We start from the raw sequence: 27,152 nt of genomic DNA, 5'->3' as shown, positions 1-27,152 counted from the left end.
GATCTCCTTGGATATTCAGCTGAAGTACAAACTTTAAATCTGCCTTGTCTTGCAGGAATTGTACTGCCTTGTGACACACAGACCCTGACAATCTACTTTCAACTTGACATAAATGATACAAATTACCTGTTGTAAGGTCATGACAGCTCAAGTGTATCTTGATCCTGTTCAGTTTTAGACTGATATTTAATTTTACTTAATTAGGAAAGACTTTGATGTCAAGTTTGCTTTGCTCCCTTTTTCACTTATTCTAATTTAATATACACAAAATCCGAGTTTTGCTGAGAAGTCCAAAGAATACTCTGTTTATCATTTCAAACAGCTATTAAAAGATGCACTGCACATGTAAAAGCAAATATGGCAACAACAGTTTACTTGGGCTAAATGTTTTAAAACATAAAGAGGGAATGACTTTATTAACTAACTGCTACTGAGAGGCAAGTATTGTTCCTGTTGCCCCTTCTACACAGCTGCTGGCAAATTAGCACAACCTAAAATACACTTTCTTCAGCTACAGTGAGGATTGTTTTGTTTTCCTTCCTTCTAGTGTTTAATTTGTATAGGGGAGTTAACTACTTACTAGGAGTAAAACAAATAAGAAGGCATACATTATATAGGTATTTAATACAAACACCTCTATCAAAGCTTTTCCTTTCTTTTTTCCTACTTGTAAAGATATTATGCCTTTCAAAGGGGTGAATAAGAACAACTACACTTTTAACTTCACATAACATTAAGATTTAGTTTATCTGCAGCGTTTTGAGAAAGAGAAACAAAGTAATCTTGTATTAGAATGTCCTTGTTCTGGTAATTCAAGTATATTACTTTAATCCTTAACATTCTAGAGGTTAAGTGTGTAACTACCACTAAAAACTAAGCTTGAGGGTTTGTTATTTTTTAAACAAACCAAAAACCCCCCATAAAACAACAACAAAAAACAAACCAACCAAAATCCCCTTAATATCTGCACTTCGGCTACAAAGATTCTTGCAGCACAATTATTAGAAATCAGTGTTGAAGAAAGTAAGATTCATTTCTCACACTTCTGGTATATATGAATTATATTTACCAATTCAGGTTTTAACATCTCTTTGCTTTTTCAGAGATTTTGTGGTGTTTTGTTTCTCTCCTCCCACCTGCTCCTGCCCTGCTCTCTCACTTTAACTTAAATGTTGTACATGTGAATGACTCACTCTTGCCAGATTACACACCCAGAGAGGCAACCTCACATAGAGAAATTAAAGAGGCAATTCTAACAATATGTAAATAGAAACTGCTAAAAAAGAAGTTAGATTGATACTGCCACCAAATTAAGTGTTCTGCTGATGACTAAGCTATGAAAAAATACCCTTGAAACTCACTGTAGTTTGTATATGCATATGTATTTCTTAGGCTACTAATGAAGAGTGATGATTTCACTGCTTAAGTAAAATGCTTGCTGCACCCTTGCAGGGTGAAATAAGAATCCAGGTTTATCACTATGTAGATGTGATTCTCATGAGCTAACATACAATCAGCATTTTGCACAACTGTTTGTACTTATACTGTGACTGGATAACCCTTAAATGCAGTTCTTATAAAAAGGCAACAGAGAAGTAGTGATAGTTTATAAAAAATGCTGCTCCAAGATTTTAGGTGTGCAGAGCTGTAAGTTTACTTCAGAATAAAACACAGACATAGGGGAGAATCAAAACTTTTAGAGTTGTACTTGACCATATATTTGGACAAAGCAGAATTACACTGCATATAACAAACAGTAAAATTTCTTAAAAGTTGTTACAAATATTTTACTTTCTACCTGTACGATCATTAACATAGTTTACTATATCATGATTTTTTTCTAAAGGCTTAAAACGAAAACAATCTCTCTAAACTACTTTCCAACAGTAAAATTTAAGTAAAATGCTTACATTCATTTGACAACAAAAAAACATATTAAAAATGTTGTGTGGGTGGTGCAAGAGCTGCTCTTTCAGCTACAACGTTCTTCCAGGTTATTCCTGTGGAAAGAAAGAAAACAGTCTTGTTGTAAACTGTTAATAATCAAACTCCAAAACCTTTAAAGTGATCCCTACATGCAGCCAATTACTTGGCATAGTGCAAGATGAACCATCTAATCTGCATTTCACTGAACAATTTACCTTTTCCTCTTTGCGTCTGTCCTTTTCTTCATTATTCTCAATTGTTTCTTCCTCATCTTCCACAATCCCATCCCCTTGATATTTGTCATGTGTCCACTTCGGACTGCTACCTGACTTTTTGAAGTTAAAACGCCCTCTGCCACGCTGGAAAGTACCACGGCCTCTTCCTCTTTTGGCCCAATAATCCACACCATCGTCTCTGTCATCATGCTACAATAACATCAGAAAAAAAGTAAGGTTAGACACCTCTTAAATGTACCCCATAATGTTAGTACGCTATAGCAAATGTATAAAACAAAGTAAATGTTAAAAAGTTCTCTTCAGATTGTAATTATTCTTAAAAGGCATAATGCTCTAACTAAAACCACAACACAATTGTTTGAAGAGCCTTTATTCACTGTGGGTCTACCTAAATGTTAGTAACAAATCACTTGTCTGTAACTTACACTCAGTCAGAATTAAGAATTACCAGTTTTGAGGGGAAAAAATTGTTACTTTAAAAGAAGCTCTAGGAAAGTGCTAGGTTACTTGAGCACAAAGGGAGTTCTTCATACTTCATAAGAAGAGGTAACTGAAGGCAGTTTTCAGAAAATCTGCCCCACCAGCACAACGCAGGGCAAATTAAGTTCAAACTGTTTAACATTACCAAACATTAGTTGAGTTCCTCTGGTTAATAAGCCTAAAATTTGCTGTCTAGCTACCAAATACAGCCTTATATAGTTAGGTATGTTCTCACAATCATTTCAAACACTGCATGAAATCTACAAAGTATTATTTAATATTAAAAAAGTTTCCATTTAGAATGATGAGGTACTCTTGCTTCAACATATGAGTTTTTTAACTTGTGATTTGGAAAGAAGTCTGAACTCTTAAATACATATCACACCCATATAATACAGCTTACACAGAAGTAGCTGAAGGGCAGCTTATTTAATTTAAAATATTTTTAGAAATTCAAGTTTAATAGCTAAAATTGATTGTTCTAATATCAATAATAGATTATCACATCTCTGTTTACAGATCAGAAAAGTTTAGATATGTCTACGAAGACAGAACTCCTTAATGAAATATCTGAATTGTGACTGCATTATTTTTAGTTACCTGTAAACATATTTATGACAAGCTATAATGCAACAGGCATTTTCAATGATGGCACAATATCCTTCAAAGTCTGCATTGTTACAGAAATAACTGGAGGAGAGGCCACACATCCAGTGTACTGCACTACTTAAGAGTGATTACATCAAGGGTCCTCCTTTCATAATCCAGATGGGAGAAAGGCATCAAAACTGTGGTGATTTTCTTATGACTATCACAGTACTCAGAGCAAAGAACTGCTCATTAACAGTCTGCCTATGAAAATCCATAAATACTGTCAGCTTTTCCTGATCTTTCACTTCTGTAGACCTCCAGACCAATCTAAGGCAAGTCTCAAATGTCATACATAAACCCAGGAAAACGCAGCACAAGCCTTTCTGGTTTAAAGTTGGGTTTTAATAAATTTTGTCTGAACCTGCCTTCTTCCCCATTCCCTGATGAAGTTTTTGAAGATAAATTCCATGTCAGGCGTCAGTTACTGCCAGCCTGCTACAGAAAGATGAAAGATAAGCAGAACCAACCACTACAGCCATCCTGATATTCTCACAGTTACTCTTGCCCCTGTCCATACATGCATGCTACTTCTACACTTGTAGAAAGTTTGAAAACAAAAAAAAAGCATGCATAAGACATCGAGTTCTCCACACCCACCAAGAAGTATTTCTTGCTTTTTGGGGTATATTCAGGATCCCATTCCTCTTCCTTCGGTCTCTTCTGAAAAGTAGTATTTGAGTTGCTGGGACCAGTATTTGTTCCAGCAAAGACTCCTCTGGCTCTTCCTCTGCCCCTAATTCGAAACTGATTAACCAAGATGTCATTTAATCCATTTACACAACACCACAATATAGAGTCAAGTTCTCTATTACTGAAAATACTTTCTGTGCTTAATTACAGTATCTGCAAGTGGAAAAACCATTTTCAAATTCACATACTACCTTAAGTAATATATTCAAGCATTCATTTTGAAATAATGATTCTATTAAACTTAATTGAAACACATTTGAGTTCTTGGCATAAGTTCACTCACAACCACTGAAAAGAAATTTGACTGCTAGTAAACCAGTGTGTTGGAACAAAAGGTCACAAGAAGCTTCTGAAGCTGTTCAGACAAAAAGCCAGGAGGAAAGCTAGACTGAAACATGGACCAAACTGTCAGGGGGAAAAGAAAGGTATTTATGGAGTCAATTGAATCATTTATGAAAAGGTGATTCTGGAATACATACTAACAGTGCAGTTTTTGCAGGAGTATACCCACTGTGTGTTACTCAACCATTTTTAACTGAGATTCAAGAATGTATCTTAGGCCAAATTACATTTCAAATGAGTAAATTCTTTACTCAGAAAAAACTCAGTAGCATGTACTATGCAGAGCAGCAATGCTTAAACTGAAAAGAAGTGTTTTAAATATTCTTTATAATGAATTACTGGGGTTTTGAAATGCTACACTAGTGTCATGGGTTGGCTATATGATGCTTGTATCCCCATCTGTCTGCTCTGTTTATATTGGATAATTAGCTTTACACTTTTAAGACTGGTTCTGAGAGCAAAGGGGGGAGAGAAGCGCACAGTTTGTTTTCAGACACTGCACTCACTCCTCGACATTGCTGCTCCTGGACTGCGGTGTCTGTGGACGGACAGAGAGCGGGACAGAGCTCTCCTTTGCTTTTAGTTAGTTTTAGCTAGCTGAGGCAGAGAGGTTCCCTGGACTGTGGGGTTTTTTTCTGTTTTCTTTGGACCTGCTTAAAGCTGCTCTGGACTGAACACCGAAGCGCACCAGAAGAGCACCGGCAGCTTGCACCTGTGGCCCACCAGGCTGGGCCTGGACTGTAGCATTTCCAGAGCTGGAGGGAATGATAAGAGACTGAGTGAGCCAAGCTGCAATCCAGGAAGCGACTGAATCTGTTTTCTAGAGGAACCCCTTGGAGGGTTCTCTCCCAAATTTGCCCTGAATCAGGACAGCTAGAAGTCTCACACGAAAAACCATCCTTAACTCAGAATACACTAAGTAGTAATGTATACAGTTATCTCAGCATGTAAATACTTAGCTTGTAGAAAACGTTAAATGAGTATATATCCTTCATCGAAGGGAAGAAGAAAGGTTAGTTTGGGAAGATAAGACTGCTAAAAACTGCAGATATTACGGAACACAATTTCCAAAAGTAACCTACTTAAAAACACAGAACTACAGCATCAGAGTAATAGTACAAAAATATGACTGGAAGCTAATTTATTTGCTAAAAATAAGCATGTTTCATAAAACAGATCAAAAATATAGATAATTAAAGAACTCAGAAGGTAAGTATTACGAACACTTAGTTCCACAAAGCTCCAAAACGTCTAATGCAGAATTATGCTGGACAGATTTAAAATTACTCTGAAATCAAACAGACTGTAAAACAATCTGCAGAAGGCTCATAAGACCTATCCAATACTCAGGGAGAAAAAAAAAAAATCAAAAAATTGTTTGGAGAGTCATCTGGAAAGCAACAGACTAACTGTACAAGGGAGGAGATAAGATATGCTTTCTTGACTTCCAACAGCTTTACAAAATTAGGGCACAACAAACAGTAACCTGGGGGAAGGGGCAGGGGGCAGACAGAATTATGACAGGATTAAAAAAAAGAGGAAAAAAAATGTATCAGCATTTCCTGGTATTCAGTCCTGTGATCAGATTCCCTTTAAGAAAAACATCTACAGTTTTCCTCACCATTTTATTAATGTTTCCCCGTACCAAATCATCTTTCAGGTCAAGAACTACAGGACATAAAATCTACTATGGTGTTATCTTTATGGGCTGGTTTATTAGAAAGACTACCACATAAAAGACAAATGTATATTTTCTATATAGAACTCACTTTAAACAGAGCTGCTACACAGAATTCTTTCAGATATGGATATTGATGACATTGCCACTGAAAAATTCTAATTATCCTTACTTCTGTGTCCATATTTGAAAACTATTCATGATGCTTATGTATGGGAAGCCTAGAATCCAAAAGAATTGTGTACCAGCCAAAGTTAGTGAAAAACCATTGCTGACTTAACACTTTGGATAGGGAAGGGGAAGATGTTACATTCTCCAAGGCTTCCAGTTAGGGGAAACATTCAAAACCAAAGCATTTTATTTACTCCAAAAGCAAAGCAGTATTCACTGGAACGCAGCCACTATTAGCCTGTATTTACAAATACATTCCTACGCTACCTGGTCTGTGTTTTTTGATACCATCCAAGATGTATCCCTAAAGAGGAGATCTGAGTCAGCAGTTGGCCTATTTAGATTCACCTGCTCACACACTTTGTTCCAAAAGCCTGTGTGTGACCACGTATGTTGTTAGGGAACATTAACCTGTTATCACTGCACAGACCAAATTGGCAGTCAGTAGCAATTAAATGAGTAGAATTCTATTAATGTTCCAGTTCCCATCTACCTCAATTGCATGTAAAGCAGCACCTCTCTCACAATACATACAAATCCGGTTTTATAAAGCAGGAAGGCTTCAATGAATTACACATCTTCTCCCACTAAATCTCCTTGAGAGGAGATGGAGTTTTAAGCTCTCTTTTGTTTAACTTCTGTTTTGTTTGTGCCATTATTTTATACAGCTAGAAATTGTGCTGATAGTCATATTTGATGCCTACACCATCCAGAGATTTATATACTTATGCCACATAGTTTCATAGCATAACTATATAAAAAAATAAGAAGAAAGGAGGAAATTATAAACTTCTAGTGTTAGAAATTTAGAACTTTGAATTTTCCTTTAGGTAGCTACAGTTTTTTAGATGGAGGATTCAAGCCTCAAGTGTTGGCACATGCCACATGCATTTCAGACACCCTTATGTGTAGTTCAAAACTTATTTTCTGCATGACTAAACATTTATACTAAACACTGCACTTTAGCATTATTTGGTCTTAATTACAGGCTACATTAAGGAATTATTGTTCAAGTATGAAATTAGTCCTACTTATTATGTAAAACAGTTTTTCCCAACCTGCATGGAACTTTAACTTTTTTGTGTGTTTAGCTGTGGTTTGGAGGTCTGTTTTGCTGTGTTGCTTGGGGGTGGGTGTGTGGTGTCTATTTGTGCGTTGTTTGGGGTTTGTGTTTTTTTTTATTTGGGCTGTATGGTGTTTTTAAGTGCTCCCTATATTTTTCAAGGCCTTCTTTATTGATTCCTAGTTCTTCCAAATGCATCTACACTTCCCAATTATACATCAATAATTACATTAACACAGAATCTGAAAGTTTAAGTTTTTTCTGAAGACTATAGTGGTCAACATGCCACTTTCCAAATCACAATGGTTAAATACATTCCAGAGGTAGATCAATGAACTTTCATGCTCAGTGGCTAGTCCAAGCCAAAGAAACACAAAAATAACAAGTATACTATCTCCTCAATACAGCTGTTTCAAGGTTGACATTTATTTTTAATTATGTGCCATTCTCTATTTAAAAAGTTGCAGGCATTACACACAAAGGAGTGCAAAACCAAACCCAACATGAGAGGGAAAAACAGAAGCTGCAGGGAGCTAAGTGCTATAAGGACCCAAGACTTAAAATTGACAGAACAGTGAATTTTCAGATCCTGTTAGGAAACAGCATTATTACAGAAGAGCAAGGAATAATTAAGAAATCCTGTTCCCCAGACCCTTATGCTAGGATCTCTTATGTCATGCTAATGCATATTTATAGGCCATTCAACTGCTACTGGAGAGTGATGGGGAAAAAAAGAGACTTAATATTTTCAGGTTTAGTAAAGACCTCAAGTCTAGCCTAACGTGAACCTCTGCAAGACTCCCTCATTTCCTTTTTACAAGACTGCCATTGGTGAAGTGTTCATAATTTGGGGGAAGATTAGGAGAAAAACTTACAAAGGTGCCTCTTGGCCTGTTGACTCCTGCAAAACCAGAGTATTCTTTCTGTTCATGGTGGGTTTTGAACTCTTCATCTCTTTCTTTCTTGCAATCCTTTTCTTCTCGAGAACTGGATGAGGAAGAAGATGGGGAGGAAGATGGGGAGGACCGAGCACGGTCTTGGTCTCTTTTTTGTTTACTGAAAAATAAAAAAATATACTATGTGCTATTTTAAACGTACTAGATAATCTGTAACATGCTATACTAAACCGGGTCTCTATATTTTATGAAAAACTAACCCCCTTCTGGTTATAAAGTCACACGTTACATATTTGAGATATTAAGCGAAGTATATTTCCACTTTCCAGCCTCCTCTGACACATTTAAGTGCACTAAATGCATATTATTGCTGGTGAGTTGGAAAGCAGCAGTCTGCAAACTGTAAGATACAACTTTTCTAGATTCTGATGCCATGAAGAGATGGTGTTAACTTTTAAGATCTGCCTTTCTTCTGAGGCAGAAAAGCAGAAGTTAAAGGGAAAAACCCCTCAAGGTAAAGTTTTACAGTAACTTGACACAGTTCAGTTTGCACACTGTTGAGAGGTATGGTATGGGCTTCCCTACATAGATGGCTGTAGGGAAATTAGCCAGTGGAAGAAAATGTGGATACCAAAGTCAAAGTAAGTGGGAAACAGGAAGTGTAAGTAAAAATTCACTTTATATATATACAGTACAAAGCAGGGAAAAATTCCTACAGCAAGACTTTTAGTAACCCCATAGTGATATTAACTTGACCCAATTTATAAGATTTTAGCATTCCATTCAAAGAAAGGTCATACCTGAAGTAACTCTTACCACTTCTACACAGTATCCACTGAGATATGCTAACATTTTTTTCTTAAAACAGCCCACTGGCTTTAGACAAATTTAGAAATTCCCCTTCTCACCCATGTTAAAACCTAAATATCAGTAAAATTCTCATACTCTGGGTGTTATGAGTTGAAAAAGTGCGGAATCAAGCATAACGAACCAAAGTTCTTACACAAACTGTTTATAGAAATGTACTGCATTGAAGTCCAACCTCCTGATGTAGCCTGGATAATAGGACAGATTAATTTGTCATTTTTTTTTTCAGTGTTAGCTTGCTATTCCAAAGTTTTTGTCCTCATCCACCATAAGCCGTGTAAAAGACAGATAATACATATTTGCTGTAAAACAAATAATTTTAATTGTTTAAAATTAAATGATCCATTATACATTGAAAATTGAAAGCAATTAAGCTTACAATTACAAAAGGCTAATTAGAAGCTAATATCCTCTATAGGGACATCAAATATTTACCTGTCATCTTTGTAAGATTTGTAATCCTTGTAATCTTTTGGAGCTTTCTCTTGCTTTCTTGACCCACTGGATTCCCTGGAACCCTTTGAGTCTCCTCGCTCTTTACTTCGTTCTTTTCTACGTCGGTCAATGTCATGCCGAAGATCAGCAGAATCACACCTTAATTTTTTATCTCCCTGTAAACAAATATATATTTTGCAACAAAATATTGAAATAAAACATCAAGAGAATATCAGTGAAAAGGCAAGCTGTGCATCAATTAAAATATAAAAAGATAGAATTTATCTATTTTTCAGCACACAAATTTACTTTGTCCTTTACATGCAATGGCTACATCTAAAAAAAGAACAGCTAAGAATTTCAGTTTCAAACAAGCATTCCCATGAAGCCAATTGGTGCCTAGTTTTTGATGATACAGACCACAACAATACATGGTTTGAAGAGATAATTAAGTATTCATTTCTTCTGGTGAATTGTTTTTAAACAGAGTACAAGCATCTTTGTAGTTCAACCACACTACTCACTGACCATCTTGGTACTTCCCTCTGCCCCAAACCTATTCTTTGTCTTTGGGCAGCTTACTGGTCAAAAAACATGCAAGAAGGATGCATGGCAAAAGATTTGACCTTATGTATCATGCTATTAATATAGCAAAACCACTTTACATAAACCAGCTTCTTGGTAACATCTTTTACTCAACGGAAAAAAAAAATCTAAATGCAAGTACTCTAGGTACAATAAATACAATTTTTTGTTTTTATACAGGAAACCAGAGATGAAGTTGAGATTTAAAATGAGACTAAAGTTTAGAAGCACAGATAGGACATTTACTTAAAACCTACTTTTTGACTTTCTTCCTTAAAGACTCTCTCTTCACCCGTTAAACGGGTATGCTTCCTCAGGGTACTTGGAGAGATGTCAATCCTCCTAAATGTAAAATAAAAGCAGTGTCTTGCCATACATGTACATGATTGTTAACAGCCTCAGACATTTCACTTCAACAGAAAACTGACAAACCAGGCATTTCTGCAGTAGAATAAACTTCTTGCATTATTAAACCTCACCATCAAAAGCAGACTAAAAATGCATCACAGCAGACTAAAAATGAATCACAGTTCTGTTTTGTGTGAAGTATGCTAAAAACAAATACAGAAAACAGGCAGACTGGTGTTTCACATTTTAATTATAGCCTGGAAGACAGAAAAAATGTTTAATTATTTATTTCAAAAGGACCAGTATATGTAGCCAGTTGAAAGCCCACTCCCTCCAAGAAATATCAGCACTACCATAGTTTGCTGTAAAGTCAAAAGTTCTTAACAAGAAAAACTGTGAAGTTAGATACTGTATCCTCATATGCAACACAAATATAGTACACTGCATCATAAAACTAGAGCACATGATAAGACACTACATCTGCATGCCTACCTTCTTACCTTTTAGATTCTCAGATTTTTCAAAAAACTGCTGTAAATTAACACACACAAAAACTAAAGTAGTATGAGATGGAACATTTCACACTGAAGAAGAAAGATGCATGTACAGGGCTTCTGTTCATCTTCAAGACATATGCCCCTCAATATTTGAGCACTGCATGTGAGAGAAGTAAATATATCCCAAATGAGATACAGAGGTAGAGAAGACATCTGTCACAAAACCACAGATGAAGCCAGACCTGACTCAGATGAGTTCTCTTTAACAAAAGGGTGTTTGTTTTTTTTTTTTTATATTGTAATTATACAAATTACCTTATCCAGATTAGAAAAAGTATTTTGGGTTCTCAAAAGAAATATTAGAAGACATTATTTGAAACACAAAGCGTCTACATATGCAGTTAACGTATACCTATGTATTTCTGGGCTCTTTTGTCGGGTGCAGTGCTCTTCAGTTGCTTTCTGATATGCAGTGAACCTCTCATTTAGGGTCATTCCAGCCGACTTGAAGTATTGCTCTGTTGGTTACAATAGAAAAAACACTGTTTCATTAGCTTCATTCAACTGACATATATTTTACTCCTGACAGAAAGGCAAGTAGCAGGCAAAACCTACAGTACTTTCAATAAATTTATCAGGACAAGCAAATGTGGTGTTTTCCCTATTTTTACACACACTGTAACCCAAACAAAATAACAGCGCACAGCATCACTGCAAATCTACTATGCCATGATCATATCACATCAAATCCAAGCATCATTTACTGACTGGATTTGCTCATTTTCAGTGACGTTTTCCTCTAATGATAAAGCAATTTCTTAAACTATTATTTTATGCTTTGAGAAAGTGAAATTACTTTTGTGTCCTTAATATTTGCAGCAAGTACACTTTACCATTCATCTCATCTCATCTCTAATTTAAAATAAGAATTAGTGAAAACATTTAAGTAATGTACACTTCAATAACTACATGAATGACCTAACAACTCTTTTCTTAAAGGAATACATTTTCTTGATTGGGTGATGATAAACAATACAATTAAGACACCTATGCATAAATAAACTCATTTAAGCATCTGGCATCTTGGCAAACTTGACAACTCCTCTGACAAATTTTCTCCTTCCTTCAGATACAATTAAATTAGCCACAGCAAAACTCAGTTTTTAAATCAGCTCAACAAATGTGTTTAAATGTAATATAGAAATACATAAAAGTCATGAGCTATGAAATGTTACATATGAAGCAAGCTATCTGCTTAACAGGTCAACATACATCTGTATCAACTTACCGCCCGGCATCCAGCATTTGTCTCATAACCAACCATTAAAACTTGAAACGGCCACTACAAGGGTAGTGCCTCAATCATAATTCCATCAAACACAGGAATTTGAGCTAGTAATTCTGTTTTTATGCCATTTTTGCCAGGAAGACAGAAGGTTCAACTTTGCCTGTTTGGCATCTGTATCTTTCAACAGCTATTTTACTTTTGTAACATGGATTTTGCCATTTCAAAACACATTCCAGGACCTAGTTACAATGAAAAAGAAAACATCACTGGGCATTTTCAGCTCTACATTAATAAAGAGCTGTTCAGACTGGTCGCATCACACCAATAATGAACATAACTTCAGTTTGTCAAAAAAGTTACAAAAATTCTGATCACAGACCACAGTCAATCTGAAACTTAAAGAGATGCTCTGCTTTCAAAAATAACTATAACAGTACATATTCTTGACCAGACAGGCTGTTAAATTTATAATATATTTAACATACAAAAATTTAAGAAAAACTCTATTCTGTGATCAACATGTGAAAGTATTATTTTCACCTACAGCTACATATGTATCATATAAGCAAAAAATTTTCAGAAGCTCTCACTGGATTGAGTCTTATATTTCTTTACACATCAATAAATAGATATGTTCACAACAAATCATTATATACTAAACAGGTATCCCAATATTTTTTTTAACTAATGTATTATTGTAGTCCCTTATCGTTGACTATTACTTGGTAAGTAAATAAATATGAAGGAAATAACTTCGCTTTAGTAATCTGAATTATGTCAATAAAATCGAGATTTTTAACTGAACTCAGCACATAGTTCTAGCACACAAATCTCAGCAATTTTAGAAGGTAATGCATCTTAAAAACAATGCTTACAGACAGGTTCATTGAAACTGGTACCTAATTAAGCATTTCCACTTTTCCCTTTACTGTGGTGATACGGCAAAATTACTTTCACCAGCTTTGTCTTATCTCAGTTACATTTAACACAACAGCAAGACAACAGTCCAGTGAAATAAAGCAAATGCTATAGAAAAAAAACATTCAAAGAACACTCCCCAGGAGATTTTAGGAATTATCTATTGTCCCATAAAAAAACGTAAGAGGATATGACCTAAATGAAACATATCTACTTTGAAGTATCATATGGTCCAGGTTTGCATTTCAGTGGTTTTGGGGGAGGACTTTTGCTCTGCTTAGTTTGTTGAGGGTTCTTCTTGGTGTTTATAGAAAATAGCCACTACTGTTATATCAGAAAATAATTAGTGTATAACTTATTTAATGGAGGTTTATTTAGCCACTGCAAGTTTGTGTAAATGAAATTCCTGAAACTACTATCATATACACATTATAACCATGAACTTTACTACCATTTAGAATACAATTTTTATTAAATTTTGCTGAGAAAAAAAAACCCAAACAAATCCCTTCTAATAAGAATCTGGAAATGACCTCTAGGGTACTCCAAAAGGAGTTATTTACAGTCCATTGTTATTTACAGTCCAAAGACATCTCTCAACTCACACTACAACATTTAATATAAAATTGTATGGTAAACTCATTAAAATAAAATTAGAAAAACTGACCAGCGTATGTTTAAAGTACACTGAAGAAATTCAAACTTTCTATGCTACCTAGGATCAAAAATTTATCCAGAAACATAGAATACCTGCTATTATACTCTACACTGCTTGTAGGTTTTTTGTCCCAGTTTCTGTGGCCATTATTTTTCTAATTATTTTCATGCATACCTCAACAGGAAGAAAGTCTGGGTAAATCACAACATTAGAAAAGGGCTGAAATCTTCCCGTACTAGAAACGGCAAACAGACTTAAATGATCTTGTCAGACACATATCTGGTAAAATAAATGAAACACATACCTTTGACATGGTGAACCAAGGACACAATGTGCTGAATAAATGACTCTGATGTGCTTTTGCTGGCCTGTGGCAACTTAATGTGGTCAAAGATGGATCGGAACTCTTGCTCCTTCTTGACGGAATGGACAAGTGTGCTAGCAAGCAGCCTGTCTTTAGTCAAGGAAGCAGGTCTAAAATGCATCAACAACAAAGAGACACACAAAAGAAACCACTCGTTTAAATAAATACGAACAACACTGCAAGCAAGTGGAGAACCACACTGTAAGGTGGAATAATTTACCTATTGGAATCATCAAGAGGTACTGGTGCCATTTTGAGTTTAACTTCAGGACGATGGGAGTCACTGGCTATCATTTTGATCCTAAGTGGGCTCTCCTCTCTGAAGGTGGATTTTTCTCTCGCATCCAGATTCTTGTGTAGAGGAGGACTGTAATCAAAGAGTTCTTTGAGCTTTTCAGACTTTACCTGCTCAGGTGACTGAGTTTCTTTCTTCATCATTAGTCTCTCAGAATTCTTGTCTTCTTCCTTGTGCTTATCTTTTGTTGCACTAGGCCTTTCCACTACATAGCCAGTCTCTTTAAGCTTATAACTTTTCTCATCTCTAAATCCATCGCTCTCTCTATTGCCCTTGATTGATATTTTAGATTTGTATTTGGTTCCTTCCTCCTCAGCATTCCGGTGAGATGTAGTAGGAAAATTTTTACCCTGATCTGCCAGGACAGATTTTCTGAACTGTCTGTAATCCTCTGTCTCCTCTGTGTCCTCCCCTTCAGAGTCATTAAACTTTTCCTTCCCAGTCTCTTTATCAACGAAAAAATCTAAAGTTTCCTGTTCCTCCCATTCCCTTTCTCCCTCTGTCCTCCCTTTTTCTGATCCTCTCTCCTTCTGGGCCTCCTTCTCCCTGGTATTACCCCTATCAAGCAGGTATACTCTAGACTCTTCATCTGTGTACCTGTGGATAGCAAAGAAGAGACTGGTAACTCTGGATTGCATTCATTCCAGTTCACTCGCATTCCCCTTTTGAGTCAATTCCACACCAAAAGAAGATGAAAATACATTCCTCCGAGCAATTAACTGTAGCATGCAATGCTTGGCACACCATTAACACTGTATACACTGTCATTTATGCACTAATGGAGGCATCTGAAGCATATAATGCCTTTCTGCAGAATGCCTAGAAATTTACTCGCTTGTTTTCCTAATCAGTACCCAGTTTCACATTCTCTCTCATTACACTAGTAATTTTTTCCACCAAATTCACATGGTTTGAAAACTCAGACTGCAATTCATTTTTCCACTTCTTTTACTGAAAGAGTTGAAGTAATAGCATAAAAAAGTGAATTCTTTTCAAGATCCTGCACACTACTAAGATAATTCCACAATCTGGCACAAGTTTAGTGCATTCACTATATTGTGTTCAAGCAGGGAACCATTAGAAGGCAGCTCTCCTAAACACAGAAACACACCGATTAATTATTTCAGTCACTGCCTTATCTGTATGCTATGTTCACACAGGTTCTAATACGTTCACCAACTCCAACACATCTTAGGCAAGTTGTATTTTTGATCTCCTAAGCAGTAATTTTTTTACATAATAAAGCACTGACTAGACAAATTAATTTAAAAGCCCACAATCAAGCCTATATAGCATAGTCACAACTTCTCTAACTCTTTTTGTAAGAAATCCACTGAAACACCAGTCACATTCAAAATGAACAGTCTAATGCCAGCAAGACTTTAACAACTTTCAAAAATTACTACTATGTCAACCTTTTTAAGAACAAATAGAAGAATTTTACATTCATTGGAATATATACACTGAACTTCCTTCATCAACATCAACAGCATTATATTCCTAGAATACCAACACCTACCCTCTTTGATAAGTAAGGCAATTCAAAACACCAAAGTTTTCACACTGCACCACACAATTAGCTAATTGATGCTGTTTATGTCAACATAAAGAAACTATTGCACAACACTGATATTTCTAGACTGCCAGAATACTTGCATTTTAAACTACACAAAGTATTAAAATTCTGAAATACCTGAACAGAGTTCACTATCAGGCCAGCAAGTCTGATGCACTATTCCAATTAAGATTTTTCATAATAGTAAAAAATCGAGTACAAGACAATAAACCATAGAGGAAAAGCACAAATCAATTCCTTCTCAAGGATACCTGTCCCTGTCTCTACTACCCAGCATTCAAGGCCTTGAAGCATCCTAGCAGGAAAAGGCATATGTATCTTTCAAGCACAATTCTAACCAGACTAGTATTACTAGCCTTCCATAATGCATTTTCCAAGGTTATGGTGATGATCTCGACGAAACTCTAAAAATATTTTTAAGAGGCAACAGTAGGCTTATAATTTGGTTCTTACCTTTTCATAAACTTTCCACCTTTTGCAGTTTCCTGTTCACCACCCTCAGGATAAAACGACCGCACTCGAGCCTCCTCACGGGGTGCACTCTGTGATGGGATTGTCTTTGCAGGGCTTCTCCTTGAAGGGATATGATGCAATGGGCTATTCTGAGAAGGACTATAGCGGCTAGAACCATTTCCAAGAGAACCAGAGCCAGATCTCTCAGGACTATGCTGAATGGAATGGGAATGCTGAGGTGTGTCCTTTGCGGAGTGGGCTGTGCTAAGCAGAGGGGCATCAGAGCAAGATGAACTCTGACTAGGTGGGGTGGCAATAGAAGGACTATGGGGTGACCTTGGACTGTTATCGTACGCTGAAAGGCCAGGCCAAATGTCGCCAGAAGCTGCTGATGATTTGTTAAAATCGTCAAGAGACTCTGATGGGTCGTGTTCAAATGTATCTTTCTGTTCATCTTGTGATTTATTTTTCATGGGACTGTCTTGCAAAGGAGCCCCTTCAGTTTTCTTTGCCTGCTTTTCCAGAGATGCGCGTCTTTTGGAAGAGACAGGTGATTTGCTGTATGGGGATGAAGAACGAGATGAAGAGGACCTGGGGGACCTGGAAGATCTGTAAGATCGACGAGACCTGCTCCGGGACCTCTGGGAAGACACCGACCTTCGTTTTGGACTTCTGGAACGGGAGCGGCCACGCCTAGGGCTTCTGGAGTGTCTTCGGTTCCAAACAGGCCTATAACCTCCACGATGGTATCTACCACCTCCTCCTTGATAATACCCTCTACCTCTTCCTCTGTAACCATAGGGACGTCTCATTCCTCTATTATTTCTGTAATCTCTGCGATAATCTCTAGAATAAACACGATCTCTGCTTCGAGATCGGGAATACGTCCTTGACCGAGACCTGGAACTAAAATTAAAAATCAATCATTAACATTTTACAACTCGAAAATCTGAGAAAAAAAAAAAAAAAACAAAGAAAAAAAAAAGAAGTGCCTTGATGCAAAATGCTAGATTTCTCAAAATGCAGTCGAAGGTAAAGGATGCAGACTCCCGGTCTTTAAGTAACTTCTACAATCTCTCTTTATTTATTATTTCTGAAATAAATTAATTATAATAAACATGTCTATACTGCTAAGGACTGTGAAACCTGGCATCACATAGTTAAGACACTACCAGCCTCACTGGCCTCCCCAGACATTTTATTAGAAATCATCACCACTCTGGAACACATCATTCAGTTTCTCAGCCACCACGGTTCACAGCCTGGAACAGGCAGTGACATGACCCCCCAGTGTAATATGCCAGCCAGTGCAGGGCATCAGCTGAGGCAGTAAATTCAACTGACCCACTCCTTATGGGAGATGGTAATGTCCACTAATAAGTAAGATGAGGCAAACACTGCAGGCAACTGAGAAGACAACATACAGCAAAGCTTATTTACTGAAGCCTTAAGTTACTTCAAATATGAAAAGTTTAATGAGAAATAAAAAACTACAGGGAAAGAGACTAGATGAAGAAAACATCATGTAAAGCAGAAGGGAAGAATCAAATGGTCCAGAAAACATGAAGAATCACTACCATTCTGAAGTTATCCTGAGATACAGGAAAAGGGGGGAGAAAAAATTAAACAGAAATTACATTCAAAGCATAGTTTACGTTCTGCCTAAAATGAAACAGGATTCCAGGCTCACTTCTGCCATAGCATCATGCAAGTGAAAACCAATCTATGGACAAAAACTAATATACCAAATCACCTGTTCATGCAGTAAGACTTACCTGTATCTCTTTTTTCTTGAATGTGATCTGGATCTTGACCTAGAGCTGGACTGAGATCTGGACTTCGATCTTGACGAATGTGATCTAGAATTAGATCGACCCATTTTTGCTAGTAGATCTACTCCTTCCCAAAAGGAAAAGCAATGAGAGGGAAAAAAAATAGAAGCAACCATTTAGCATCCATGTAAATGACAAAAATGAACAAAATTTGCATCTACTAAAGTGACACTATTAGAAAGTAGTATAGCATTAGCTAAACAAAAGAGCTTTGAAGACAATGTAGGTACATTTATTAGCAAATTAAAAACTTAACCACATTTTAAAGAATTTAACATTGCTGCAGTGCACACAATTTCTCTGAAAACATGAAGTGTAACAGTAAAGGTTTTTTCCAGATTCAACTGCAGAGAGATCCTGTAGGAGAAAGGAAGAGCAGCAGAAAATGAAACATTTCTGCAAATTAAGGCAAGAATACTGTAACTCCAGACATCTTAATATATTGTAACAAAATTCTAGCTGTTGTGCAGTTTATACTTCTCTTGCATTTCCAATGCACTGTTCCTTCTCCAGGAGGAGTTCACAGTCCTCTACAATGCAACATTCACACCAGCAAAGAAAAATCCCTGAAGTATTTGGTCCAGCAGTTGTTAATTTGACCCACAGGCTTTATTTCTTTTAACCCTATGTACTAAAGCTCATCACTCTGATCTGAATTTCCACTGCTCAAGACGCCCATCCTGCATATTTTTAGATTAACTTAGCTTTTTAACCTACATGTAAAATGCACAGCTAACTTAAAGATTTTAACAACTAGTTAAACAATATGGCTTGCAACAAGATTCAACATGCTTCAGCACAAATTAAGCTATGAAAACTACAACTGATTATAAATCAATGACAACTAAAAGAAAGTAATTCATAATACACTATAATTTCTTCTTATGTACAGTCATAATAGATATTTAGAATTAGTGCTAACCATAAAAAATACACACCTTTTCCTTTTCTTTTCGGATCAGTGGCTAAAAATCCCCAATTTAATTAATAAAAACTTTGACCCATTACCATTTTCTTTTGAAATTGCCCAGCTTTAAAAAAAAAAAACAAAAAACAAGTGTCACATTAGACAACCTGAATAAAAGCTATGAACAAGTAACTAGACATTTTTAAGCCTTTGAATGCTCAATTATAATAGTTTAATAATAAAATTAAAACAAAAAACTGAAAAAATCAAACATTTACCGCTTGTATTGCAAACAGGCCTAAAATTACTGTATCAAAAATTCTAGCTCAACACAACAAGCACTTTTTCTCACATAGTCTTTCTCATTACCTGGGTGGTATTTCAATTATGTAAAGATAAAAACAACATTAGAGTTTAATTTAGAAGTTACCAAAATTACAGAGACTTTAGACACATCTAAGAGAGCCCAAAAGAGAAAAGTAGATGAACTCTTCTCCTAGTAACTGGCTCCTCCTGCCCCACATGGCCTTCCCCATGAGAGTTTGCATGGCCTAAGAGATGTAACCTCATTTGAAACCAGCCCAGCAAAAACTGAACTTAAACCAGACTTCCATGCAACTCAGAAAAAACTATTTACCTTGGCGAAGAAGAGTATGTTGAATGCTCTTTTTTATTGACTCCTTCCACTAAAAAGCAAGTCTGCAGAACCTATACTCTGAAGATATTTTCTAATTCATTGAATTCAATTACAGAAATTACAGAAAATGGCTTGTAATCTGTTAGGATCAATACTCACAGGCAACATAAATTTAGACCTTTTAAACTGTTTAAAACATGCCAATTTTCCAATAGTGACAGAAAACAAAACCTGGTGGGTTTTTTTTCTGTTACAAGTAATTACCAAACCAAGCATCAGATGCACAATGTTTATGATGTAACTCAATCTCAGCATTAAATTATTTGCATTCTATGTATGACAAGTAGAGTTGATCTTTACAAGACAGTTTTATATACTGTAGCTCCTTACTGCAAGCATGAAATTTAGGAAAGCAAAATAAGTTTTAATTTTCAATAGCTGAGTTCAATCAGAACATTTAAAAAGGACTTAAGCTAAACTTACCTCAAACTGTTAGTTGGTGTCAATGAAGAAACTATTTCAAACCTCTGTATTTGTGCTTTCAGCAATACTGAGTCCTATAGAACAAAAAGTGAGACTGTCAAAGACACAAACATTTGCTAAAAGGAAGCACCTTTTTGCTTAAACAGGTTCAAACATTACTCTCATGAAAAGACAATACATAAGAAATAGCAAATTTACTCTTGGACTCAGTGATGCTGCACACTCAGACCGGAGCAGCTCAAGAGCCAGCCACTGCCAAGTGGCAAATCCCTTTCCATGTATGACCACTGCTTCCTCAGCCCTGGTAACAGGGCTGTGTAACACATTATTCTCACCTTCACAGCAGCCCTGACAGCCTTCATTCAGGTTCTCCAGCGACCAGCTCTTGATACCTAGAAACCACTTTCATTCAACTAGGTTATCCATGTGGCTTAATTAAGGGCCACCCTGAGCCGGATTATGGAGCAAATAACAGCATGCAGCCAGAAAGAGGGAGACAAAAAGAACAGTGGCAAACTTTTAGACCAGTTCGAGCTCTAGCACACAGCTCTGCACTTCACTAGAGCTACGTTACTGGGAAAAAAAAATGGGGATGAGAACTCAGGCCAACGCTGAAAGCTATATCTTTAGGTTTCTCTTGCAATATTTACAGAAGCATTACTCTAGTATAACTTCTAGTTTAAAATGCATACATACATCATTTCACCTAAAGAGCTAGAATCTTCAAGAACTAGTTCTTCCACAGTTATGCAGAAAGGAAGCATAACTGTAATAACAAAGCCAGTCTCAAATGTGTGAATTCTTTACTGGCCTCAGCTTTTAATTACCTCCAAGCCTCACGACTATGTACACTTGTAGACCAACCCAAGATGAAACACACTTTTCAATTCCACTCAAGCAACAAAACAGGGATTTTATCCCAGTTCTCCACAGACAGGCTGGATCTTCAGAAATTCTGCAGCTCAACAATTCAATTCATTAAATCCAAAGGCATAAGACATTGACTGCTCCTAAAGGACACTTCCACACTTGTTCATAGGTGTTTTCTTCATCTAAAAGAAGAAATGTAGCATTTGTGTTCATAAACACTGCTTTCAAAAGTCCACTTACCATTCACTAGTAGTGACCAAGATATTTCCAATTTCTACAAAATATATGCTTTATTAAGATTAAGTTTTTACTTCTCATCATCAGCAAGCATGAGTCTCCGAAGGAGCACAGTAGTGTATCGGACCATTTCAGATTTTGTCTAGACAAAAGGCGAGATGGTATTAGCCAGTAAAGGGTAACGAAGGCATTCAGAAGTCTAGTACAGAAAAAGCAATACAAACTTCAAGTTCAGGATGATATTTTAAATGAATACTTATATAACCTATATTTCTGACTTAAACTGGTGTTAGCTGAAATCCCAAACCCTAATTCAGGTAAGTCTTTAGATCCTGCGGATATACAGCAAGATAGTTGCTTCACTTTTAAAACCTCTAAGTAGAAGGTAGGATCTTAAATTACCATAACTCAAACTCTGGTAAGTGACTTCTGCAGTCTTAGAAATATTTTCTAGAAACTGACAAAAGTGAAAAGTAGCCATACTTCTCTGCTTTTAAACAACACATTAGCTATACCACATCCAACCCTGGCAGTTAAAACATATCTGCTACCCTTTTCTCATTTAAGTTTCTTAAGATGAGTATGGATACAATGCTTAAAAAAAAAAAAAAAACAAAACAAAAAAAACAACCTTTTAATAAAAAATCTTAATAATCGAATAAAAAACATTTTACTATTTGCAGCTTTTGTTTCCATTTAGTTGTAACAGGTAAAACCTTGACACATAAGACCCACTTATCCAAACAACACTTGGGAACAGAAGTGAAAAGACTACATAGCTGAGGTTTTTTTGTCCATGTAAATATTCTCACAATATGCAAGAATCTAAAATTTTATTAACCTTTATTAAAGCTGATTTAGAAAAGAACTGCGGGAGTACCAAAAGTATTTAGGGAAACAGCTGTCTGTGACAGTCAGCTCCTACATGCTGCACACCTTCACAGAAAAAGTACCCATCCTCAGAGCACCACAGCTACAACATCCTGGTTCACAGCAGCACAGGAAACCACCCACAGCCTCTTCCTGCTCATGGCCAGGCTGGAGTGGCTACACCACGTCAAATAAGGGCACAGTAAAGGGCAATAAAAAAGAGTCCTGAGCATCATTTGTTGCTCTCTCGGAAGAGACTCATACTCGGCCAAAGGTGTGCATCAACAACGTGAAAAGGTGTCGTCACTATCACCCAGCATTTTTAAGAGAGGACCACAACTGCTAGGAACATGACCTGTGCATGAAACACCAGGGCTGTAATCCACACACTTCTTTCCCCTCACTTTCCACCCTACATAACTGAAAGGAGCTGCCTGGCTCTCAACCATTCACTGCCATGTTAAAAAAATGTGGATTTTACAAAGGAAGCTGCTGCAGCTCTACAGAATAAGGTGGCTCTGCTTGTTTAAAGAAACAGTCCCATCTCTCCTATCCTGTGTTTCCTCACATTCCTGATGATCTCTCCTATGCCAGTCTAAGCATTTCTGCACCCACATACTGGATCATTTTCAATACTTTTTTTTTTTTAATTGGTTCATTACACAGCCCACAAACACTTGGGCCAACACAAGGAAATTGAAATAGCAGCCGGGCAGGACTGCTTCTTTTGGCAGCACCACAAACTTAAAGCTTCCCTGAAACCAGCTTGGCACAGCCTCGAGAAGCTTGGTGGCATTTAAGATTTTTAACAATACTTGCAGGCAGCTTTAAAAATAAAAACAAAGCACCAAAAAAAACCCACAAACAAACAAAAAACCTCACCAAAAAAAGCACACACATATGAAGTCAAAATAGCCGAAACCAAACACACCCAAAACAACCAAGACTTAACACAGAAACTACAACGTTTTCCGAAATTTGGCTAGCCCATCATTTGTCAGTTATTGAATCACATCCAGATAAGTTTCTTAATGAAAAAAACAACAGGATCTCTGGGTGTCTTCAATCAATCTTGGCCAGCAAATGCGACCATCAAGCAAAAACAAGACATACAACACAATCAGGCTCATCCCATCACAAGCAACACAATAAGGAAGTAAGTGACACTGTCAGCATTAGCTATGTTTAATAAAAAAGACAAGGAAAATGGTAATCAATTCCTTTTATATAGTATTTTTAGGAGTCCTCACTACACCACTGATGTTGGAGTTTTGTCAGAGTACACAGACTGTAGATACAACACATCTCAAGCCGTTTAACAAGTTATACATCTCATGTAAGTTTAAGACATTTTAGGACAGTTATACCCACTTACACTAGCAAAACACTGCTTCCTCTTAGATCCATTACTTTAGCTACCCTTCCTTTATAGCTATTTAGTAGTCTGTATTTCTCTTGCTTAAGCATTACTTGAGAGCTGTCTGGTAGATTTAAATAAAAATCTTGTTTAAGTAATTCACAAGCTGTTGCCAAAATGTGTTTTCATTCAGAGATTCAGGCTTCAAAAGACGGGACAATTATACAACCATGACAACACAAAAGGGGATAGGACAGTCTTCATAAAATTCCACAGAATTTGTAATAGTTTCTCATAATACACCCACAGAAATAAAGGAAGTCAGTCTTAATGAGACAGCACTGTAAGTCATCTCTTCAGTACTTGCACATCTGCTGCGCTTTCTTATCCACTCTCCTACCCCCCCCCTTTTTTTTTAATGTCCACAACTCTAGCAGTGGCACATCACACATAATAACAGAATGCATTTCATAGTCACTTACACCCATGCTACTTAGATCATCGGTGACTTGGATTCCTTCAAACAGTAAAATTCCGTGGCAAATTTGGCCAAACTATCTTGTTATATACAAACAAGAGGGGGGAGCCCTACTTCACCCGCTTCATATGTCGGAAATATAATGGAAACAGTAAAACATACAAAGGCCTTTTCCCCCCCAACTCATTAATTTCTATACAGAAAATAACACAAAATATTTGTAAATTAAGTCAAAAACCAGCAGCATCCCAGTAACATCAAAATCACCTCTGCAAAACTGTCATATGATTGTTAGCTGTCTTTTATGTAATACTAATGGCAAACAAAACCATGTTTCTCCTCTAACTAAAAAAACAAAGAAACCAAAGTGACTGAGAAATGGTTCCAGACACAAAAAGGAATTAACATGCTTTTGGACACATACTGTTTTGGACAGCCTTTGTTATCTTTGTGTGTGTGTTTTACACACCATGTTTTCATATGCCCTTACACCATGGTCTCCCCAGTCTCTGCTATGAACTACACAAACTGCTGCTGCAGAAAAGGCAATCTTCCCACCCTCATTTGTTCCAAGACTGACACCCTCAGAGGTGCTTGGTGGGCTGCAGCAGTGATCCATAAGAAAACTACTCTGGACAAAAGCTGCCTTTTCAGGCACATCACCTCCCAGATCCCATTTACCACAAAGCTGCACGAGGCCAGTGCCAGCACAATGAACAAGCAAGCGACGTGCTTTTTCGGAATACCTTTGGGAGAAACTCTCACACAGACAAACACAGCACTTGCTTCAGTAGCTTTCTTCACCTACCTTCGCTACCTGTAAACAAACCGCAAATGTTCTTTGGTATTCCACAAACCCATACAGCACTACCTCCCCTTGACAACCAGCCTGAATATAATCCACCCAAATATCTGCACCCTAGCTCCAAACAGCTCCCTGCTGATTTTTTTCTAGATTCCTACGACTACTTCAAGTTTTCTGCATTCTCTTCTTCATGGTACGTGCTCCTACCTCCTGCCCCCAGGATTCTGCCAGCCACAGCCCTCACCTGAGCAGCTGCTCCACACAGGCTTGCACGCTAAAGCCTTGCCCAGGACAGAGGCACTCCAGCTCCGAGCACCGAGATATGTAACACACCGAACCTGGTCTGGCCATTAAGCACAGCCTGTCACTCAACATCAAAAGCGACAAGTGGGAGGATGCAATTCTTACTTTCCCTGACACAAGACAGATGCATGCCAGGAGCACACCTCAGTGCCAAAACCATTACCCCGTCCTCATTTTCCCCACTTTTGTCCAAAACAATATGATTATCAGAGAGGAGGACGAGGAGGAGGGAGGAAAAAAGCAGCTAGACAGCATTTTCCTGCAACTCCACGCTGTTTAACTAATCCCTCCCACACCAAGAACAACTATTCTAAGTGATATTTTTATACATTTGCATTGCTTAAGCAGTGACTACTCGCAGAGTCAGGAGCACCTTTGTTTTGCATGCCCTCACGTCTTTCTGTAGTAAAATTTAACTGTTCCTCTGAGGACAAAACTTTGATCGCCGAGATAAACAAGTGATGGGTTCTACTGACTTCGTAAAGAATCATGACACACAAAACAAGAGCCTGATTTTCATAGAATTAAAGTAGGGGGTTTACAAAGCAAAGGGGAAATAACGGGAATGATCCTGCAATGGTTGCATAGTACAGTACAATCAAGACTAGCAACACAATAGACCCTTTCAGCGAGGGGCATAAAACCCACCGCGGTCCCTCACCGGGTTCTGCGGGCATCTGCAATCAGGGCAGGAAAGGCGCAGGGAGGCGTGGGGTACCTCAGGCACAAGCGCCTGAACCACAGCCATGCCCGAAGGGAAGTTCCTCCAACGACCGTAAAGGCTGATCCAATACCGGGAACCATCCTTTCTCTCCGGCACCGTTTCCCTCAGTGTCACACCCACAACGATAACGGGGAAATTTAACATTCCTGTAACCAGTGTTGTACCACCACATCCCCTCGGGCCTTCCTGCCTCCCCCAGGGAGGCCCAAAGCCAAAGGCCGCGCACCCGGGGCGCAAGCCCAACGGGGCCGGCCGGCCGCCCATTCCCCACATACCCTACACCCCCATCCCGCCAGGCTTCCAGGAGCTCCAAGGCAGCTCCGCTGCCGCCTCCCACCGCCCCTTCCCCTTCTACCTTCGCTTCCCGAGGAGCAGGGAGGAACGGCACCGGTTCGGTCCGGTTCCCGCGGGAAGCGGTGGCCCGCGTCAGGGCGGTGACGGCGACCGCCCGTTCCCGTCCCGTTCCGTCGGCTGGCGCGGGATAATCGGGATAATCGGGATAATGGCTGCGGAGCGCCGAGGTCACGCGGCGCGGGAAGGCGGGACGGCGCGGCGCGCGAGCACCGCGCGCTGGGGGGGGGCGGGGCAGGGCCGGGCTGCTCCCCCTCAGGCTCCCCCCGCCATCTTCCCCCCAGCCAGGGGCCACCGCCCCGCCAAACCTCCACGCAGCCCCTTTACCTCCGCCCTTCTCTCACCTAGCGGGCGGAACTGCCGGCGGCCCCGCTCCCTTATGGCAGCCGGGCGGCCATTTTCCGTCTCGTCGGAGGAAGAGACGTGAAGCCCGCGGGGAAAAGCAAAAACCACCGGGAGGGGCGGGGGGGAGGCACGGGGGGCTGCTGCCGCCACCGCCGAATCGTCACTTCCGCTCTGGGCGGGGAAGCGCCAGCCCCGCGCTCAACGCCCGAGCGCCATCTTGGTTTCGGGTACCCGTCCATAAGCAAGATGGCAGGTGGCGGCCGCCCGGCCCGCCAGGCTGTGCCCCTGCCCCACGCCCGGGGACTGCGTGTGCCGCCTGCCGCGGGCTCCGGCTCCCCCCGCACCGCCGCGGCTACAAGCTGTCGCCTTGTATCCTCTCGTTCCCTAAAGGGCGGCGGGAGCACAGGGTCCCCCCGGCCGTTGCCGGGTTACCTGTGGCGCGGGTGCGCGTCCATGCACGGGAGCCGCTCGGAAGGGGCTGTGTGCGGAGCGCGGCTCGGACACAGCGGCATTGGCGGCCGCTGCTCCGCGCACCG

The 27,152-nt window shown here is 38.7% G+C and overlaps 1 protein-coding gene across 16 annotated transcripts; it reads right to left on the bottom strand.

The window, feature by feature from the left end:
• Positions 1-1,638: 1,638 nt before the first annotated feature.
• Positions 1,639-27,152, bottom strand: BCLAF1 (BCL2 associated transcription factor 1). Of its 16 annotated transcripts, none has more exons than XM_041469742.1 (14): positions 26,616-26,756; positions 20,277-20,350; positions 18,193-18,316; positions 17,075-17,323; positions 16,418-16,975; positions 14,314-14,985; positions 14,034-14,203; positions 11,278-11,383; positions 10,278-10,362; positions 9,436-9,611; positions 8,113-8,293; positions 3,891-4,037; positions 2,142-2,351; positions 1,639-2,000 (listed from the first exon to the last, which is right to left on the bottom strand). In XM_041469742.1, exons 3-14 carry the CDS (start codon positions 18,294-18,296, stop codon positions 1,995-1,997), a joined length of 2,664 nt encoding a protein of 887 aa, XP_041325676.1. In that variant the 5' UTR covers positions 18,297-18,316; positions 20,277-20,350; positions 26,616-26,756; the 3' UTR covers positions 1,639-1,994. The 16 variants fall into 16 exon arrangements, 15 of the variants coding, with proteins under 15 accessions (XP_041325676.1, XP_041325667.1, XP_041325673.1 ...); XM_041469733.1 differs by adding an exon at positions 21,387-21,525 and having other exon boundaries at positions 16,418-17,323; positions 26,616-26,744; XM_041469739.1 differs by adding an exon at positions 21,387-21,525 and having other exon boundaries at positions 16,418-17,323; positions 18,193-18,310; positions 26,616-26,744.

Source organism: Pyrgilauda ruficollis, unplaced genomic scaffold (assembly GCF_017590135.1).
Source record: "Pyrgilauda ruficollis isolate IOZ18807 unplaced genomic scaffold, ASM1759013v1 scaffold24, whole genome shotgun sequence".
NCBI lineage: Eukaryota > Metazoa > Chordata > Aves > Passeriformes > Passeridae > Pyrgilauda > Pyrgilauda ruficollis.
This window is presented reverse-complemented; position numbering and strand designations above follow the sequence as displayed.

Bases quoted from the DNA above. Each gene is read 5' to 3' on its own strand.
- BCLAF1 (XM_041469740.1), bottom strand. From the start codon at position 18,296: ATGGGTCGATCTAATTCTAGATCACATTCGTCAAGATCGAAGTCCAGA. The intron at 17,324-18,192 runs GTAAGTCTTACT...TTTTAATTTTAG, and splicing joins TCAAGAAAAAAGAGATACAG to TTCCAGGTCTCGGTCAAGGA. The intron at 4,038-8,112 runs GTAAGTTTTTCT...TTGGTTAATCAG, and splicing joins ACAGGCCAAGAGGCACCTTT to TTTCGAATTAGGGGCAGAGG.